Source organism: Dipodomys merriami, unplaced genomic scaffold (assembly GCF_024711535.1).
Source record: "Dipodomys merriami isolate MVZ:Mamm:240054 unplaced genomic scaffold, mDipMer1.0.p SCAF_24, whole genome shotgun sequence".
Classification (NCBI taxonomy): Eukaryota; Metazoa; Chordata; class Mammalia; order Rodentia; family Heteromyidae; genus Dipodomys; species Dipodomys merriami.
Window position 1 is genome coordinate 11977504 of NW_027203826.1, and position 20486 is coordinate 11997989.

The 20486-nt window shown below is 32.8% G+C and overlaps 1 protein-coding gene across 2 annotated transcripts; it reads left to right on the plus strand.

Moving 5' to 3' along the window:
- The first annotated feature begins 2529 nt into the window (after positions 1 to 2529).
- On the plus strand, positions 2530 to 18357 carry Rgs18 (regulator of G protein signaling 18). 2 transcript variants are annotated; one of them, XM_070034252.1, is made up of 6 exons: positions 2530 to 2545; positions 2810 to 2937; positions 3439 to 3540; positions 5010 to 5071; positions 14572 to 14759; positions 17065 to 18357. In XM_070034252.1, the coding sequence occupies exons 2-6, from the start codon at positions 2819 to 2821 to the stop codon at positions 17320 to 17322; spliced, it is 729 nt and encodes a 242-aa protein (XP_069890353.1). In that variant the 5' UTR covers positions 2530 to 2545; positions 2810 to 2818; the 3' UTR covers positions 17323 to 18357. The 2 variants fall into 2 exon arrangements, with proteins under 2 accessions (XP_069890353.1, XP_069890352.1); XM_070034251.1 differs by lacking the exon at positions 2530 to 2545 and having other exon boundaries at positions 14593 to 14759; positions 17065 to 18356.
- The last annotated feature ends 2129 nt before the right edge of the window (positions 18358 to 20486 follow it).

Below are 20486 nucleotides of genomic sequence, written 5' to 3' on the forward strand. Positions count from 1 at the left end.
TTTTCTCTGTGAGTAACTCTCCCAATCTGTTTTAGAGAGAAGCCATGACCCCTGATCCTTAGGTTTCTCTACACTGTCAGTATGAAAGAAGAGTGAAGGGTATTCACTCACTCAGCTGAGGTGAAATGTCAGAATTTAGCTCTCGGATTTTTTTTTCCCCTATGGGCATTTGTCACAGAGAAAATCAAGCATATGAGTTTCTTTTCCTATCTCTTAGCCAGGGTCGAGATTTCATCTTTGAATCTTTGCCATAAAAACAAAAATCAAGTGGTGCTCCCTAGGACTGCATGCTCCCTCTATGGGTTTTTTCTTCCTTACTTCGGTATGTGCTTGGTCACCATCAAAATGACTACTTCAGTAGCCCATCTTTTGATGGCTGAAACAGCTTTTGTTCTATGATCCTCCTGATTTCTGCCTCCCATATAGGAGGAACTACTGACAAAAGGTACTATACTCATCCAAATGTAATATTTTAACTCATTACAATCAATATAAAGATTTTAAAAAATATTATCTTTAAGTAGTTCTGATTAGTTTATTGGAGATTAGTCTTACAGACTTTCATGCCCAGACTGGCCTCAAACTGCCATTCTCAGATCTTATTCAGCCTCCTGAGGAGGTAGAATTACAGGCTTGAGCCACCAGTGCCCAGTTCCAAGTACTTGTTGATTTTAAATCAATATATGTTTTAAATTATTGCATAATGATTTTTCTCCAAGTTTTAGCTTGAACTCAGAGTTTGAGGTCTGTCCTTTAGCCATTTTACACAAGGCTGGCACTCTATCACTTGAGCCAGATCTCCACTTGTTGATTTTTGGTGATTACTGGAGATAAGAATCCCAAGAACTTTCCATTATTGGCTGGCTTTGAGCCATTCTCAGTTCTCAGCCTCCTTAATGGCTAGGATTACAGGCATGAACTACAGGCACCTGGTTTAAGGCATACTTTTTTAAGTGAAGTAAAGCATTCCCAACTGGTGACAAATGTTCCTCTGATCATTCAACATTATTTATTAATTTCTGTTTGATACTGTGGGAAAGAATTATGACATGTGAGATCTGTGCTCTGTTTTTTTAATAAACTTTACGTATGACCTATAATCAGTATGTCTCTGATTTATGCCTTTGTGAAACAGTGAAAGCAATGGTATTATATAAATGAATAAGGAATGTCAACATTTCCTTTGTACTGAGTATACTAAGTAAACTAATTCACCAATTGTCATCTCCATCAAAGCATTTCATTTTAAAGAGCAGCAAGTTAGGGAAAAAATAAAATGAGAAAATTATTTATATTAACAAGTTCAAAATAAAAAATCCTGTACATAAACAATCTAGAAGATAGCTTTCTAAAAACAGTTATTTTTTTTCATTACATCATGCTTACAAAAAAGAAAATTGTGTAAAACTATTTTAAAAACCTGACTTAATAATTACTTTCTTTCAAAATAATATAATTTGAGGTGTAAATCTAATCACACTTAAAAATAATCTTGATGTATAGTAAATTAAATAAGTCAATATATATTTATATTTTTAAGGAAGTTCAGCATAAGAGTAAGGAATAATGTCCTAATCAAAGTCAATTTTACTTACTTTTGAGACAATTAATGTACACTTTAAAAAACAACATTTTAGGCAGCTATTACAGCTATTACTTTCATACCACCTACTGGAAAAGCAGAAGTGGAGGGCCCGGTGATCATGGTTTGAGAACATTCCAGGCAAATTATTGCCACTTTAATAAAATGGGTGTGGTATATGTTTCTAATTCCAGCTACAAAGAAGTAATAGGTAGATAATCATGGCCTTTGTAGTGGTTCAGTGGTAGAGTGCTTGCTTTGCATGTATGAGGCCCTCGGTGAGATTACTCAGCACCACAGAAGCAGAAAAAGCTGGAAGTGGGGCTGAAGCTCAAGTGGTAGAGTGCTGATCTACAGCAGAAGAGCTGGGGGACAGCACCCAGGCCCAGAGTTCAGTCCCCACAACTGACAAAAAAAAAAAAAATCATGTCCTTTGTAAAATCATGAGAATAAATCTACAACAAAACAGAACAAAACAATAAACCCGAAGCCAAAGAGACAGGTTGTGTAGTTCAAGTTTTACAGCACTTCTTAGCAAGCACAGGGCCTAAGTACAAACACTAGGACTGTCAAGAACAGAACTAAATTAATAAGCAAATAAATAAAAAGCAAAGTAACTAATCATGGAAATGAAAAATTGTTTTCTGCTCTCTCTTTTAACCATAAAACTTTGATGTGTAGTTTTGTTTTGATGCAATATATTAAGCAAATGTAATTAAGAAGTGCATTGCATTATATGAATTAATTATAATTTAATTATCTTAATGTAATAAAAATGAATAAAATTGAAATTTTAACAGCAGGGAGCAATATCTTCTTTTGTTCCATGTAATACTTTGGCACATTGCATTTGAATACATATTAAAGACCTTACCCAGGGTTCCTGTAGGAAGTGACAGTGTTGTTTGAGTCTATTAACATGTTATTTTTGTTGCACAAACTTTAAGGAGAAGTTACATTGCGGTAAGACACTTCTTTATCTGGGCAACCAAGAGTCTCTGCAGATTCTTGGTATCATTTCCCTAAATAGATCTGCATCTAACTGTGCTTAGGTTCCTCATTTCTACATGTTTACTGAGGTAGAAACACAGCTCTTGGCTTTTCTTCTTCTTATGATCTTTTTGCTTTTTTTTGCCTTGAAGAACTACTGCAAGAGTTGAGACAGAATTGTGTTCTACCATGTATACCTTCGGATGGGCCTTGATCTGTGACCTCTCTTCATTTTAGAGGGAGAAAATGGACGCGTCACTGGTTTCCTTTTCTCAACTAAATATGTGTGAATCTAAAGAAAAAACATTTTTCAAGTTAATACATGGTTCAGGAAAGGAAGAAACCAGCAAAGAAGCCAAAACAAGGTAAAAGTGTAAAAATTTCAGCCAGTTTGTTACTTTCAAAGCCATGATGGATGCATATTTGTTAGCACTTATTTTAAAAATGTCTATTGGAAAATATGCTAATTGCACCACCGCGCCTTGGGTGGGTGATGGGCAGCTTTTTCTCCTTTATTTGGAGTAAATCACTATTAAATCTAACATAGTTTTCATTAAAGAAAGAATAGCCATTTTAGCCACAAAATAATAGCAGAATAAGTTCTTTTTTTTCTGAAATAATATCTCAAATAATTATCTGTCCTTGCCTGTCACTGAAGTAAAAGAGAAACATATTTAACTCATGCTACTGTAGTTTTATGAAAACACAATACATGGGATTCATCTGTGTACTGAAGTATATTTGTGAATTTTTGGATGAGAGTTTTACCAATAATGATGGCATCTCAGTGGCGGATGAAGAAATTTTGTTATTTACATAAATTGTCCTAAATATAACAGCTGTTTTTATTATGATGATTATTACAGAGCTAAAGAAAGAAGAAATCGGCTAAGTCTTCTCCTACAAAAACCTGACTTACTTGAAACAATCCACTCAAGTAGATTTGGGTTCTGGGCAAGAGAAACAAGGTAAAATATTTTCATTACTGAGGTGGGAGATTGTGCTGATTCTATAATTATGAAAGAAAATTGGGTTTTCCTAATACAATGAAAATTATACAGCACACTACAAAATGGCAGAATTCCACTTCAAGGAACTGGAAATATTTCTAAAATTAAATCAGATTAGTAGTTGGAGTGAAATAGTTATATGAACATTTAAAAATAATCTTTTATAACTGATACCTACCAATATTTAACATCCAACAAAATGAGGAAATATCAATAATTTGTTTGTGCACTGCAATCCTCTACTAAAAAGGCCATCACTTATTTTCTGAGAAGTTTCCTTTGAAAAAATGAAAAAAAACTGATAGCAATTTAACAAATGAAGGATGTTTTAGAATTTTTAGCATTTTTCATTGCAAAAGAAATAGAATCATTTTATATATTATTTGAACACAAATTATTCCAAATTAAAAAAAGACCAATTAAAAAATATTTCACTGTCTATTCTACCAACATCTTTAACATGCTTGTTGTATGAAAATGTGATGAATTTCTTATTTCTTTAATACATTATTAGTCATACTTCCTGTTTGTGTGTAAAATAAATTGCAGCTTCAAGAAAATTGAATTTTACAAGAGAGAAGTTTGACTAAAAAATTCAACAACTTATGGATTAAATTGAATTGAATTAATTCATTTGTAAAATTAATTTTGTTTCATGCACTTAATTAAGTGGATAGTTGACCTGATTTCTGTTTACATATCTGTCTTGTTTTAAACTTAATTCATATTTTGATTTTTAAAAATAAAACAATTCCTAACCCAATGACATTTTAACATACTGTTATTATTTTAACAATAAAAATCTAAAACAAATTGACTAAAGTTTTTAAAATTGATGATTGTAATACAAATAAAACTGTCACTACATACAAATCAACAGAAAAAGAAAAAAATGTATAAATTTGATAGAAAACACTTTATAGTTAAGAAAGATACATTCTTGCCATTGTATAGCTAATATTTCCCTGTTTAAAATGATTAAACAAGAAAAAACAGAGAGAGAGAGAGAAAAGGAGAGAGAGCGGGTGGGGAGCTGGGTGCTGGTGGCTCAAGTCTGTAATCCTAGCTACTCCAATGTGAAACCTGAGGATCATAGTTGGAAGCCATCTGGGAAAATGTCTGTGAGATTCTGATCTCCAAATACCACTAAAAAGTTGAAAGTGTAGCTCAAGTGTTAGAGTGCTATCCTTGAGCAGGAAAAAAGAAAAACAAAAAGATCCTCAGAGACAGTGTCTAAGTTCCTCATTTAGCCCCAAGACCATCATTAAAAAAATAAATAAATAAAAGCAAGAAAGAAAGAAAAAAAGAAAGGAAAAAAAAGAAAGCAGAAATTCTGGGAATTCTGGGAAATTTAGTATAAAGAGCAATCAGACAGCATATGTTCAAACAGATTCACAAACAGACTTGCTGCATTTTGTGTCTTGCAGAGTCTCTCCTGAAGAAGCAGTGAAATGGAGTGAATCATTTGACAAACTGCTTTCCCATCGAGGTTAGTGATATTTTCACCAAATACTTTATTCTTCAATGGAAAATTAAGCAATGTATGCATGCAATTATGCAAAACAAGCTGTCAGAAAATGTTATGTGTTGAGTAACTGAATTTCAGGTCAGCAAGGGTAAACTAAAGAACAGCATAGTCAGCTAACGGAAAATACTTCTTAAATTTTATTTTATTTAAAAAATGCCTATTATTGAAAATGTAAATTATTTCTCTCTGTGGTTGGTAACTTCAATTTTCCTTACTTTTGAGGGAGAGTTTCAGTCTCATTAAATCTGTGATTAACAAATGATGTGTGTTATTTTCACTGTTAAATAATAAAGAAATTAAAATAGTTTATTTGTGGAAATTCAAGAAACATTAATGTTTCTATCAATGTTTTAATTATAAAGCAGAATTTTATAGAAAAGGTACTTGATAATCAGGCCTTTTAAGGTACAGTTTTGTGTACTAGGTGGAGGTAAAATTGAAATCTGGTTGAATTTTTAAACACTACATTAAAACACAGGTTAGCTGGATTGATCATCTTTTCCCTTTCTTTCTTTTTTTTTTTTTTTTTTTTTTGGTTGGTCATGGGGCTTGAACCCTGGGCTTGGGCTCTGTCCCTGCGCTCTTCAGATCAAGGACAGTGCTCTACTGCTTGAGTCAGAGAACCACTTACGGTTTTCTATTGGTTTATTGGAGATAAGAGTCTCAAGGACTTTTCTGCCCAGGCTAGCTTTGAACCATGATCTCAGCCTCCTGAGTAGCTAGGGTTACAGGCGTGAGCCACCAGTGCCCAGCTGGATTGATAATCTTAATTTAGTTAATTTATCTAGTGTCAAAAAGAACATTTTATTTTGGCTCAGCGTATCATTTAAACTTGTACTGAATAAGTGATAGAATGCTACAGGCTTTATTTTCTTTTTCTTTAGTGAAGCGACCAGCTAAAAAAGCCATATATTATCATTACTGAATATTTATACTTCCTCAAACTCATAACTTCCTTGCACACATTTTTTCCCAATTTCTTGCCTTGTTTTTTAAAATACCATCATTTCCCAGCTTTTCCCTACACTACTAAAAGATAAGGGCAACCAATTACTTTTATTTCTGTTTATAACAAAGCACAAAGAGTTTCATCTTAAGGTATTTGTTTCCTGTCACCAAAGAACTTTAACTACTCTGCTGTCTTTAATGAAACCCCTACTTATGTTGTCTGCCCTCAATTTCTCTTTAATTGTTGAACTTTCTCTAAAGTCTTGGTGCAATGGTTATGGGTCCTGAATTTACTGATGTATGGACTCAATGTATCTTCCTGCTACCTATGAAAAATTCCTATCTTTTAAATAAACTTAGAAAAATAAAATATAGGCAGAGAAATAAAAGCTTAAATTTAGTCAAAGATCTAGTGGATGAGGATGGAGAGTGTTATGGGAAAAGAGGTCAGTGTTGAAAAAATTCTCACAACATTATTTTACCTTAGTTACACTGTAACATTACTGTCACTCCTTATTCTTGGTGAGAATGACAGGGAATTTCCCCCAATTGCTCATTTTCTTCATTCTTGATAACCTGTAACTGCTGAATTATGTCAATTCAAATTTCAAATCATGTCCAACATATATGTCAATTATTAAAAAAATAAATGTCAACCAACATATTGACCTTCCCTTGAGCTATTTTGATTGAGAAATAATTCTATATATTTGTATGGTGTTTTGTCATGTTTTGATGTTGGTATATAAAGTATAGCTCAGCATAGTTAGAATTATTCATTTTTGTTTTAAGATGGTTACATTCTAGCAATTTAAGCTATACATCAAATTATGTTTAATTGTGGTTAATTATAATCACTCTATTGACCTATAGAACAGTAGATTATACTTCTATGTAATTGTATTTTCTTAAATAACCATTAATCTTTGTCTATCTTTTCTGTCCCCCTCCCCTACATTTTCCAACCTCTGGCAACCATTATTCTGTTCTCTACTTACATGAAATAAATTATTCCTTCTTATATATGAGAGAGATCACAAAATATTTGTCTTTTGACTGTTCCATAAATGTTCCATAAATGAATGTTCCATTAATCTTTGTCTATCTTTTCTGCCCCCCTCCCCTACATTTTCCAACCTCTGGCAACCATTATTCTGTTCTCTACTTACATGAAATAAATTATTCCTTTTTATATATGAGAGAGATCACAAAATATTTGTCTTTTGACTGTTCCATAAATGACATAATTATTTTCTACTATATGGCTGCATAGATAGTTGTCTACTTTGTAAATACAATAGACATACACACATCACATTCCCTTATCCTTTTATCTATTAGATTTTTGATTTCTTGGTATTGAGAATAGGAAGAATATAATCACCCTCACTCTCTCGCTATGACTAATTTTATCAGACTTTGTAAGTTATTAAGTGACTAAACATGATATTTTTCTCCATAATTCAATTTATATATTTTTGAAAATTTTCTGTGTTTTGGTGGTACTGTGGATTGGTTTGCTACATAGATACTCTTCTACTTAAGCCATATTTCTAACCCTTTATCTTCTCTTATCCAACATTAACATACAGCACTACTCAATATTTTTGTTAATGAGAAAAAGGAAACAGGTAAGAGTGATTTACTGGAAAAATGAGATATTTTTCTTTTCTTTTTTAAAAATTTTATTGTGATGGTGGTGTACAGAGGGGTTACAGTTACATCAGTAAGGTAGTGAGTATATTTTTTGTCAAACTTTTTACACCCTCCTTCATTGTTCTCCCTTCCATCCCCGCAATAGTACAGATCATTTTTAACATAGTATCTTGTGAGTATCACTGATGCTTTGGTCTTCCTTGTCCTTTGTCTATTGGTGGAAATTTAATGTAGTTCTAAAATATTATGTGCTCACATAACAAATGTAAATTTGTTTCTAAGAAAATGTTCTTCCTGAGTTCCTCTGAGATTTGAGATCTCTTTTCCTCTGCAGCATAAACGATTGATCAGCGTTAGTTATGTGTCCTAATCACTCTGACTTTCAACTTCCTCCAATGTAAATTGAGATAATGACTTTTAGTTCTAACAGAAATGGATGTGTCAGGATTAAATTACATGATGAATAAGAAACCAATAAACGTTAGACACTACACAAAGGTCAATGGTTACTACTGTAATGAAAAATAACAATTACTAAATTTAAAAAATTTTTTCTGCTTCAAATATGCTATAAACTGTATAACCATAAGTTAGACGGTAAGGATTAAAATTGAAAGAAATACATAACCTGGATTTATTACTCTAATTTAATAAATTGTCACATAATGATTCTATCATACTCTCATCCAAAGTGAAGAAAGATTTAGCAAGGTAATAATTCCTACAAAATAACTTCACCTGGCATTCTGTAAATATCCTTCTTTACAATTGTAATTAGCCAAAATCATATTGATAAAACTAAATCTGACATTCGCTCTTTTCACTATTAGTGAAAATATTAAATACATTCAAATGATTAAAAATATAAATAAACATAGGCAACGTGTATTAAAAAATGATTACTGTCATAATGAGACATCCATAATGTATCGTGATTAAAGTCCTAAATGGAAAATGTTGATTAACAAATTATGCTACTAGTCGGGCTGGGAAGGTGGCTCAGTGGTAGAGTGCTTGCCTTGTATGCATGAGGCCCTGGGTTCGATTTCTCAGCACCACATAAGCAAAAAGAAAAAAGACGGAAGTGGCACTGTGGCTCAAGTGGTAGAGCGCTAGCCTTGAGCTGAAGAGCTGAGGGACAGTGCCCAGGCCCAGAGTTCAGGCCCCAAGACCGGACCTAAAACAAAAAACAAAACAGAAAAAAAACGAAAAAAAAATTATGCTACTAGTATTATTTTGTGGAATCAGTTATTTTTATTGAAATACTGATGATAGTATTAAAACAAAATGCTTAAAATAATTATAAATATTAAAGTTGAGCACTGTAGTGCACATGTGTAGCTTGAGCTATTCAGGATACTGAGATCTGAGGACTTCAGTTCAAAGCCATCAAAGGCAGGATAGTCCATGAAACGTTTATTTCAAATTAACCACCAAAAAATCTAGAAATGGAGTTGTCCATCAAGTGGTAGAGAACTAACTCTGAGCAAAATATTCAGGGAAATCTACTATGCCCTGAATTTAAGTCCCAGAATCAGCAATTTAATAATAATAAATAACAATTTAATATAATAATATAATACAATACATGATTTAATATTACAAATTATAATACATAATATATTAATATTATAAATATATAATATATTGTGCATTATATTATACATATTATATTATATATAATAGATAATAGATAATATATTATACATATTATATATTATGTTATATGTCATATATTATTATATATAAATAATATGTATTATTTATATATAAATACATTGATATTAATTGTGGTAATATATCAATATATAAATATAATAATAAATATTAATGATTTAATTAATGATTTTAATAATAATGTATATTAGTATTATTTTATTTATAATAAAATAGTTATTATTACAATTATTATATAATAAAATATTATAATAAGATTAATAATACCAGGAACCTACATATTAAAATTATCTAAAATACTGCATTAAACTAAAATATTATCTTGATTACAATGGTAAAAGTTTATTCATTTCTAGTTACTTGACTCTAGGGAAAAGCAAGAAGAAAAATCATTGAAAACACACACTCATATGGATCACAAAGCTCTATCAAATGTTATAAAATTTCCTGTGGGACAAAAGTGTATCTTTGTTAGATTCTTCTTTCTATGCTTTTGTAGAGGAAATGAAAATTGAATTAAATGTACCCAAATGATAAATTAAGTGATAAATAAAGTAAAATACAATGGAAATTTAGAAGTAACATTGGTCAAAACAGCAAATATTAAAACTACCGATTGGTAACAGCAGTGGGAATGGAACCATAGCAGAGATGGATTGCATTCTAGGTTTTAAGTGATTAATCAAAATTCACTTACTGAACCCAAAGAGAAAAAGATAATCTAAACAGGGAGCAAATAAGGCATGAAGAATTGAACTGTGAAATTTATTTAGGAAATGGAAAACAAAATAAGATCTTATTAAGAAATATAATTTGGATGTGAAGGGTAAACAAAGGAGGAGGTTGCAGTGCTTGGTAAGAAATGTACACATTATCCTGCCCATGTAATTGTAACTCCTCTGTACAGTATGTTCACAAATAAAATTAAATTAAATTAAAAAAAAAAGAAATATAATTTGGAAAAGGGATAGAGGTATAAGATGTCAGACATGATACAAAAAAAAAATGAAAAATCTGGTGTTGAGGTCCAAATAAATCAAAATAACTAAATAAGTTGTCTTGCTAATTGTACTTTATTCAAATTTTATTCACATAGAATCAATCTTTTTAAAATAAAATGCATATAAAGGTAAAAAGTCCAAGAAAATCTGAATGCACTAAATACGTACATTTCAATATATCTATTAGTTATAACATGTATCAAAGTACCATCTTCAATACAAGGGCAAATTAAGAGTAAATAAATGGAACTACTACACTTATTTATCATCATAATCTTTAAACTTACACCTCTTCCAAATGAAAATATTTATTTAAATAAATAAATTGAGATATGTTATGTAGTTACTTTTTACTCACTCAAGTTTATCAACAGCTTATGTTCCTCATATACTTTTTTGAATGTAATAGGAATAAACCTTGGTAGAAAATTTTTCATAAGTTGAAAAGTAAATCCTAAGAAAATAATAAAATAAAAATTCTGTTTAATAAAAACTAAAGATAGTAATATGTCGAAAGCCAAAACCAGATTTAGAGGTATATTAACTAAATGAACATATTGTTGTTTTATAATTAGGTTAACAAAAACTTCTCATAATCTTTTGTGGCCTTGGGTCCAATTGTTTTCTAATAACCAACCATGAAATTGAAGAAATCTAATTGACTGAAACTACCAGTTGAATTATAGCAAGACAGTGACTGCAACAAGAAATTAAAAAAAAAATTTGAGAATTCTTCTAGAAAATAAGAACAACTTATCAGTTCTAAAAATTACTATAAAGACAAATGGAAAGAAATGTTTAGGACCATAATCCAATTAAATGGATGTTAATATGTGGAAACACAAAAAACTATTAGAAATTTAAGAGGAAAAGAAGTATGGGTGTCAGGCAGACACTTTTCATCGCGTTAAAAGTTCTTCTCAGGACATGCACAAAAAGAGGTTTTAACTAACACAGACATTGCCTGGTATAAGGCTGCCATTCTAATGGTCTCTGCCAGCTGCTGAACCAGGAGGACTATGTTGGTTTTACTCACTGAGAGCAACAGCAGAAAATTCTGTTTGGAGCTCCACGCCTGTCATCCCTTTTTTCCTCGTGTATCAAGTGAGACTCCGTACTTTCCTGTTACTATGCTTGTTAAATTGGTTACACTTTTATGTTTGCTAGGGTTTTCAAATAACGTTGCTTTCTTCTCTAGCAGACTGTAATTTATCTGCACAGGCTCATCCAGTAATAAATTATTTTATCAATAAAAATAAGAGGCTTTAAAAGTCCTGGTTGGAGATGGTCTCCAGTGGCTCAGGTCTGTAATCCTAGCTACTCAGGAGGCTGAGATCTGAGGATCGTGGGTCAAAGCCAGCCTGGGCAGGAAAGTCTATGAGACTCCTATCTCCAATAGACCACCAGAAAACCGGAAGGAAAGTGGCACTGTGGCTCAAGTGATAGAGCTGTAGCTTTGAGCATTCTGGGTGGAGCTGAAGTTGGGTGCAGAAAATTCAGTTCAAGCGGTTGATTCATGTATTATTATTTTAATTGTGGTTTTGCTTTTACAGATAAGATATGTCACATACCAGGTTGCGCTTCTTGCCAAGTATCATTGCAAAACATGGAAAAAATGAAAGAAGTAAAAGTCAAACCAGAGATGAGGACATAAAATAATGATCTTAGTTTCATAAATACAAAAGATTCTTTACGTATTTATTAGCACTTCGTTCTTTAGAGAATTATCTAAATACTTTGTCCATTTATTAATTGGATTGTTATTTACATTGTTACCACCTTTTTTATTTGGGAAATGAATTCTATAATAACTATAGAGCATTTTTTTTTCATTTTATGGACTATCTCTTGACCCTAGTGATTTTTTTCTGGTATTTGTCATTTTCTCTGATAAATATCATAGATTTGATATTTCATCGAAATTATTTCTTGGAAAGGTTTTGTGTATTTTTATGTTTTTGATTAAATTTGTTTATTAGTAAAATTAAAAACTTTTGTTAAAATAACATTTTATATTAAAAATAATTTAATGGTTTCTTTATACTGGAGATTGGAGACTTGGTGACAAATTAAAAAATGTATCCTGTCTCATGACCTTCTCAATGTACCAAAGGAAATGATATGAAATCTCAGCATGATATTTTAAATATTGTCACAGTAATAGAAAACTGTATAGAAATGATATTCAGATCATTTTAGGAGGATTTGTGATTTTCCAAACTACATGACCTCTAATTAAAATCTAAATTGGCAGCATGTTAAGAATATTACAGTGGGTATAATGAACCAAGAAGCTGGAAGGAGGCAAGGAACACTTGGAAATGCTATCATGGACAGGGATGTTCTTACAATAGTATGTAATTCTGCTCTGAATCAAGTGGTAACATACTTCATAAAAGAAAAAGACAAACGTACAAAGAAACAACAAAGGGGACACACAATAAAATTTCATTATATACTATGTATGAGGTAAGAGTTTTGGAGTAAGTCCCAAAAGCTGTGCTATGGTACATCTTTTAGGAAATTCAGTGGAGGAGATATTTAACCTGCTTTTATTTCCCCCTAAATAAGCTAATGGTTCTGGAAAGAGATAAGAGGTGAATTCTGAAAATGCCCAGATTATTTTGGAGTAATGGGGTGATTTTACTAGAATAGAAATTTAAGGGAAGGTTGGACAGAAATTAGCAGAGAAAGTGTCAGAGAAACAGCAGACCAAAATGTAAGAGGAAACTAACGAGTGCAGAGACCATGGGGGTCAGAGAGAAACAGTATGTGGAATGAGAAAAAGTTCACTGACTAGAATGATCTGGTAAAGTAATTTAAGGAGATTGTTTGAATATAAGCCCGGTTATAGTGTGTTGGGAAGTAAGTGAGGTAAGAAGGGATTAAGACATCAAATGGAGACAATTTAAACAAAGACTATAAGTAAATAGAAAAGATATTTCATTAGCTGGAAAATATTTCATGGCAAGAAAGTTTTCTTTATATAATTTCCTATAATGAGATGTAAATCATTTTTGTCCTTTTATTGGTAGTATGGGATTTGAAGTCAGAGCCTTTAGTTTATTAGGTTGGTACACAATTAATGAAACATGATCTGCCTACTCTAGGAATTCCTGCCATTTCTAGATCAGATGCATAACCTGTATGCCAACTTCCCTCCTTAAAGATAGAGTCAGAAGGACTTTACTGCAGGGATGGCATGAAACTGTGTTTTTCCTAAAAGCATTGTTAGTACTGAAGATTACAGGTGTGAGCCACTGGCACCCACCATAAATCTTTTAATGCTATCAAAATGTAACTCAGGAAAACATCATTTGCCAAAGTTAGTACTTCATTTTGGATGCAGGTGCCCACAATGTGCATAAAAGTACAGGGTATGGGGTAAAGGAGCTCCAGAAAAAAAATAAAAATAAAAAAATGTTGAAAAGAAAACAAGATGAAGAGGAGAGAGTGGGAAGACAGAGGAGGAGAGACAGAGCAGGCTGAAATAAATCTATTTCCTGGAGAACAGAACAACCATCATCCACAAATATCCAAAAAAGTGATCCAACAGTGTGAAATCAGAAGTATTGTATCCTAGAATCCTATAAAGATAAGTATTTCAAAGAGGACAAGTCAGTATTATCAGATGCTTCCAAGAGAGAAACTCCGATGTGACTCCCAAGAGTCCATTGTGTAATAGCTAACTTGTAGCGGCCGAAAAAGGACTTAGATTATGTACAGCAATGAGTCAATATGATTTTAATGTGTGGGTTTGGGGAAAGAGGGCTGTTAACACTCTGAAAACACAGCAGTTTTATACAGGAAAATCCAGCATCTTGAGAATTAGAAGAATTACATGGAAATGGAACTTCTGTGCTGTGAGTGACAAAACTTTATGCCTTGTGGAATGAAGCCCCATTCTGAGAAAGGGGCATGAATATGAAAGATACCAACTGAAGTTGACAAATAAGGGTCCCATTTAAAGTGAGGTATTTAGGTCCAAGTATGACATTAACCTTATTTCACTAACAACCATGTTTATTTTTCATGGTTATGAAAACTACAGCTAACATATTCAGCTCTCCTATAGTAGTGGGATATATGTACCACAATATTGCATTACAGGGAAGACATATTTTTGGTTAATATGTATACTCATACTTTCCTACCATGTATTTTGTTTGATATTTTTAGTTATATCATTTTATTTGGTAGATGGACTGGATGCTTTCACCCGATTTCTTAAAACCGAATTCAGTGAGGAAAACATTGAATTTTGGATTGCCTGTGAAGATTTCAAGAAAAGTGAGGATCCCCAACAAATTATACTCAAAGCCAAAGCAATATATGAGAAATTCATACAGAGCGATGCTCCACAAGAGGTATAGTAAACACAACTAGTAATGTGTATCGTCCTTGAAAAAATAGCTTTGTGAGAATTTGCTTTCCTCAGAATGGTGCTGCCATGCCTTTTCCCAGAGAGTTTGATGTGTTGTTAAAGCAAAATTGGTTAGTCATATTGAAATTTATATATGAGCAAAGAGTAGTATAAGATATTAGGATGAGAAAAAGGGCCTAACTAGGATCACTCCTTAGAGTTACATTCATGTAGAATGAGTCAATATTATTAAAACAACATTTTGGCTTCTTATTCATATTAATCACCTCAACACAGCAACTTCTTACAGAAACTACAGATTTCTGTAAAGGATGAAGGCAAGAAGGAAAAAAAAAAAGTAATTCCCATGCATCAGCTACACAGAATTTGCTGCCCCGAAGCTATTTCTCGACATTAAGATATGAAAAGAAATTTCAAAATAGTTGATAAAAATATAATCTGGCTTTGAATTAACTGGAAAATGTAGGTTTTCCCACATTGTAAAGAAAATATAAAATAGTACTATGTTGTAATTTCTCAAATGGTTAGAGGTCTAGAAAATAATATTTGAGGATCATTAAATATTAAAAAGTGTCTATGTTTCTGTTCATATATCTGAAAGCAGTTCATAATTTAAATGGTGGAACTGATATTTTTGTCATTTTAATTTTACTTTTTCATTATTAATATTGTCTGTATGAGCATTTCTGCCATTGTGTCCGATATCTGAGATAAATCAAACTATTTGAGGAAATCTTTACTTTGGCTTATGTTTTCAGAGACTGAAGTCCATAGTTGATTGGTCTATGGAAAGGCTAAAGACTATAGTGAAGATGTGTGCAGAAATCCTGTCACCCATGATACCTGGGAAACAAAAGCATTGAGGGTACATAAAGGGGCTCTAGAATCCCAGTATCTCCTCAAGCTTACAACCCAGTCTTCTAACTTCCTTCCACTAGGTCCACATTCCTTCATTCTATCTATCTAATCTATCTATCTATCTATCTATCTATCTATCTATCTATCTATCTATCTATCTATCTATCTATCTATCTATCTGTCTGTCTGTCTATCTACCTATCTATCAATGGGTAGATATATAGATTAGAAGAAAGGAAGGCAATTTTGCCATGTTACCCAATAGGGGAAAGTAGAGGGCCCAGATCTAAAATCTTACCACCATCATAACTAGATAAATCAGTAAGAAAATTAATAGGAAAATTTTTTTATCCTTAGGCAAATCATAGCATATTTTCTTTTATCAAAGCCTACCAAAACTGAACTTCGGTGTAAAAAGAGACCTCATAGGCATGTTTCCAAGATTAACCAAGCTCATTGTTTCCAATCACTCAATTTTCTCCCTTCCTTCCTTCCTTCCTTCCTTCCTTCCTTCCTTCCTTCCTTCCTTCCTTCCTTCCTTCCTTTCTCTTTCTTTCTTTCTTTCTTTCTTTCTTTCTTTCTTTCTTTCTTTCTTTCTTTCTTTCTTTCTTCCTTCCTTCCTTTCTCTCTCTCCCTCCATCCCTCCCTCAGTCCCTATGTCCCTGTCCCTCGCTTCCTCCCTCTGTCCCTCCCTCCCTCTGTCCCTCCCTCCCTCTGTCCCTCCCTCCCTCTGTCCCTCCCTCCCTCCCTCCTTTCTTTCTTTCTTTCTTTCTTTTTCTTTCTTTCTTTCTTTCTTTCTTTCTTTCTTTCTTTCTTTCTTTCTTTCTTTCTTTCTTTCTTTCTTTCTTTCTTTCTTTCTTTTTCTTTCTTTCTTTCTTTCTTTTCTTTCTCATACTGGTCCTGGGATTTAAACTCCAGAAAGGGATGCTGTTTCTGAGTTTTTGTGATCAACTCTAGTACTCTACATCTGGAGCCACAGCTCCACTTCTCAGGCTTTATGGTTAGTTGGATATCAAGGTTGGCTTCAAACCACAATCCTCAGATCAATGTTTCCTGAGGAGGTAGGATTATAGGCATGCAAAACTGGCTCTCGTCACCAAATACTTTATGAGGTCCCTCTATAAATTTCAGAATTGTGAAAACCAATGAGTAAAACAGTGTGGTCTATTTATACTTATAACCCAAGATTGCATTGTTCTAAATTAGAAAGAAACAGAAATGTAAGAGGTAAAAGAGGCAGAGGCAGCACTGTACAAGAATAAATAACTGGATTGAGAGATCCTTATGAGGAATAACATTCACCCATCCATGCATGCCATATACCCATTCCAACTTTGTATCCTACATTGTTTCTAAAAGCTGTTTTGTTTAAATATTTTGACAGTGATACACTTTGTTTTTGATTTTTGTTTTTTGGTTTCTTTGTCCAGGTTAACCTTGATTTTCACACTAAAGAAGTTATTGCCAAGAGTATCACCCAACCAGCCCTTCACTGTTTTAATACTGCCCAAAGCAGAGTATACCAGCTCATGGAGCAAGACAGTTATACACGCTTTCTGAAATCTGACATCTATTTAGACTTGGTAGAAGGAAGACCCCCGAGACCAACAAATCTTAGGAGACGATCACGTTCATTTACCTACAATGAATTCCAAGATGTAAATTCAGATGTTGCTATTTGGTTATAGGAAAATAATTTTTATGATAAATCTGTTCATCTAAGATGCAACAGGTTATGTTAAAAATATTACATATTTTAAAGTAAAATATATGATATGTATAAAAATAAAAAAGTAAAACATTTATGCTAAAATACTACATTCTCCAGTATAATCTGTAATAATTTCCATTTGATACAATTATCTTTATGATCAGAAGAAAATTTATTTTTAATCAAGAGGAAATAAAGTAGTATTATCAATATTTTATGAGATTACAAAGTTAAATATTAGCTTTTGCAAAATATGAATTATTTTGGCCAAATATGTAGTATTTTGTTGTTTCTAGATGTAAATAACGTAGTCCAAACATATCTATATATTCAGATGTCATCTTCTGTAACAATTAGTACCTTTATTTATCTCAATAATATAGAGTTGTGCCATTTCTTACAATGGGAAAAGATGAACATTTGTTCTTTGGTGACTAATCCTGGCTCAGAAATAGTGTCACACAACTTCTAGTTTTAAGCTTAGAAGCATTAACTTTTGATAAAAATATATGTATCTTCCCAGAACTCTGAAGTCAACTATAAGCTGGGTTAATAAGTGTAAGAAATCCACAGTTGGATTTATTCCAAAGTAACTGGGCTTTTCTCCTCACATGGAGCAGTTCCAGGTCAAAGAAGCTTTGGAGTCATGGAGAACAGAAGACCTTTCTTCTCACCAGTAATTAGGTCCTATATTTGTGCTTTAAGAGGTAGCAAAACAATTGGAAATAAGAAGAGAAAAAGCATAGAATACCCTAGATGTCAGGCCTTTATTGGGCTTATTTGTATTCAGATCATGTACCCCATTGATTACATTTCTATTACAAATTCTACTTCATATTTTATTATCAAAATAAGATTATACTAGAAGGTAAACATATTTCTGTATTTCATAGAAATATATAACTTATAGTACGTGTTATACCATCTGTAAATAACTATATTTAAACATCATGTTTGGCTTTGGTAAATGTTATTGTAACTAACATGTGGAATATAAATCTCTGTATCATTTATAAAAATAAACATTAGATATTATTCAGCTAGTAAAAATAATCTCCATGACTATTGATTTATTTTCCTGTTTTAAAAGAACAAATAGCTCTATTTTCTTATTTTAAGATGATATTGAGATAGAAATAATCATAGATGATAATATTGTTTTAATTCTTTATACTTGTATTAGTATAAAAACAATACCTTTCAAAATCGTGATTTTTTTATTCCTTTGCATATGTATACTTTCCCTTTATATGAAAGAAACCACAGAAAATGTGACGAGATTGTTTGTTTTTGGCCAGTGTGTATATCTGAATATCTTTCAAATATTAGAAGATTAAACAGAGTTTATCTGTTAGGAAGCTATTTGGGGAACTTGAAGTGATTAAAGAAAATCCAGTCTAGGGCTGGGAAGGTGGCTCAGTGGTAGAGCGCTCGCCTTGCATGCATGAGGCCCTGGGTTCGATTCCTCAGCGCCACATAAGCAAAAAGAAAAAAGATGGAAGTGGCGCTATGGCTCAAGGGGTAGAGCGCTAGCCTTGACCTGAAGAGATGAGGGACAGTGCCCAGGCCCAGAGTTCAGGCCTCACGACCAGACCCAAAAAAAAAAAAAAAAAAAAGAAAAGAAAAAAGAAAAGAAAATCCAGTCTAAAGGATGTCACTTCTTAGGAAACAGAAGCTAAAAATCAAAACAACATTGAGATTCCACCTCACCCCAGTTAGAATGGCTATCATCAAGAAATCTAATAACAACAAACGCTGGAGGAGATGTGGCCAGGAGGCAACCCTACTGCATTGTTGATGGGAGTGTCAACTTGTTCAACCACTTTGGAAAGTAGTATGGAAATTCCTGAAAAGACTCCACATAGAGCTCCCCTATGGCCCAGCATTCCCACTTTTGGGCATTTACCCAAATGATCACAAACAAGACCTTACTAAAGCTACCAGCACAACTATGTTTATTGCAACATTATTTACCATAGCTAAGATATGGAATCAACACAGATGCCCTTCAGTAGATAAATGGATCAAGAAAATGTGGTATATATACACAATGGAATTCTATGCCTCCATCAGAAAAAATGACATTGCCCCATTTGTTAGAAAATGGAAAAGCTTGGAAAAAAATTATATTAAGTGAAGTAAGCCAGGCCCAAAGAAACATAGGTCCCATAGTTTCCCTTAGTTGCAATAACAAATATATGTCTGAGACAAGCAGAAAAGGTCAGATAAGATGATGTTAGGGAAATGAACCCTAAGATAGGGACATGAGTGGTTTTTTTCTTCCTTGCTATTGTTTCTAACCTATTTATAAGGTACCATGTGATTTTTTTATTGTTGCTTTGTATGTCCCTCCCCCACTGTATGACCCCTGGTTACACTGTATTTGATGTTGGCATAATTTGGGGAGGGGAAGGCAGAAAACAAATTGTTTAAATAGGAATACAGGTGGACCCATTGCAACAATGAGATGTACAAGATGCTGTGTTGAAAAACAAACTTTTCAATTCAGGCGCATGGGGCGGGGGAGGGGGAGGAAGGGAGGGCTTGTGGTGGGTGTAGCTGAGGAGGTGGGAGGGAAGGGATGGTAAGGGGAAAACAAAGGAGGAGGCAACAATGCTGGATAAGCAATGAACTCATTACCTTACTCATGTAACTAACCCCTCTATACAGTATTTTCACAATAAAAATCTTAATTAAAAAAATAGAAGCTAAATAAGTTATGGACTCATGAAATGGAATCAAGAGAAGCATTATGAAAACCCAGCATGTTGGCTCATACCTGTAATTCTATCCCTGCTAGGCAAGAAAGGAAGGTAAAGGTTCAAGGTCAGCTATGCAAAAAGTCTTGTGACCCTGGCAATAAAAGCAATTTAGGTATTGTAGTTCACACATAAGTATTCTGGACTTCTGTTTGTCATTCCTGACAGTGGAACAAAAATTTTAAAGTGTCATTATGCAACTGAGTTAAATATTTGTGGTCACAAGTATGAGTGGCTTCAATATTTAGGTGGAATTATATCATTTGCTATATTTAAGCATCACATTTTAATTAGAATTCTGTCCTGTAATATCTTAGTGGGAAATCAAACAAATACACTCCTGAAATAATCACTTATTTTTGTGAATAAAACATAAGAACAG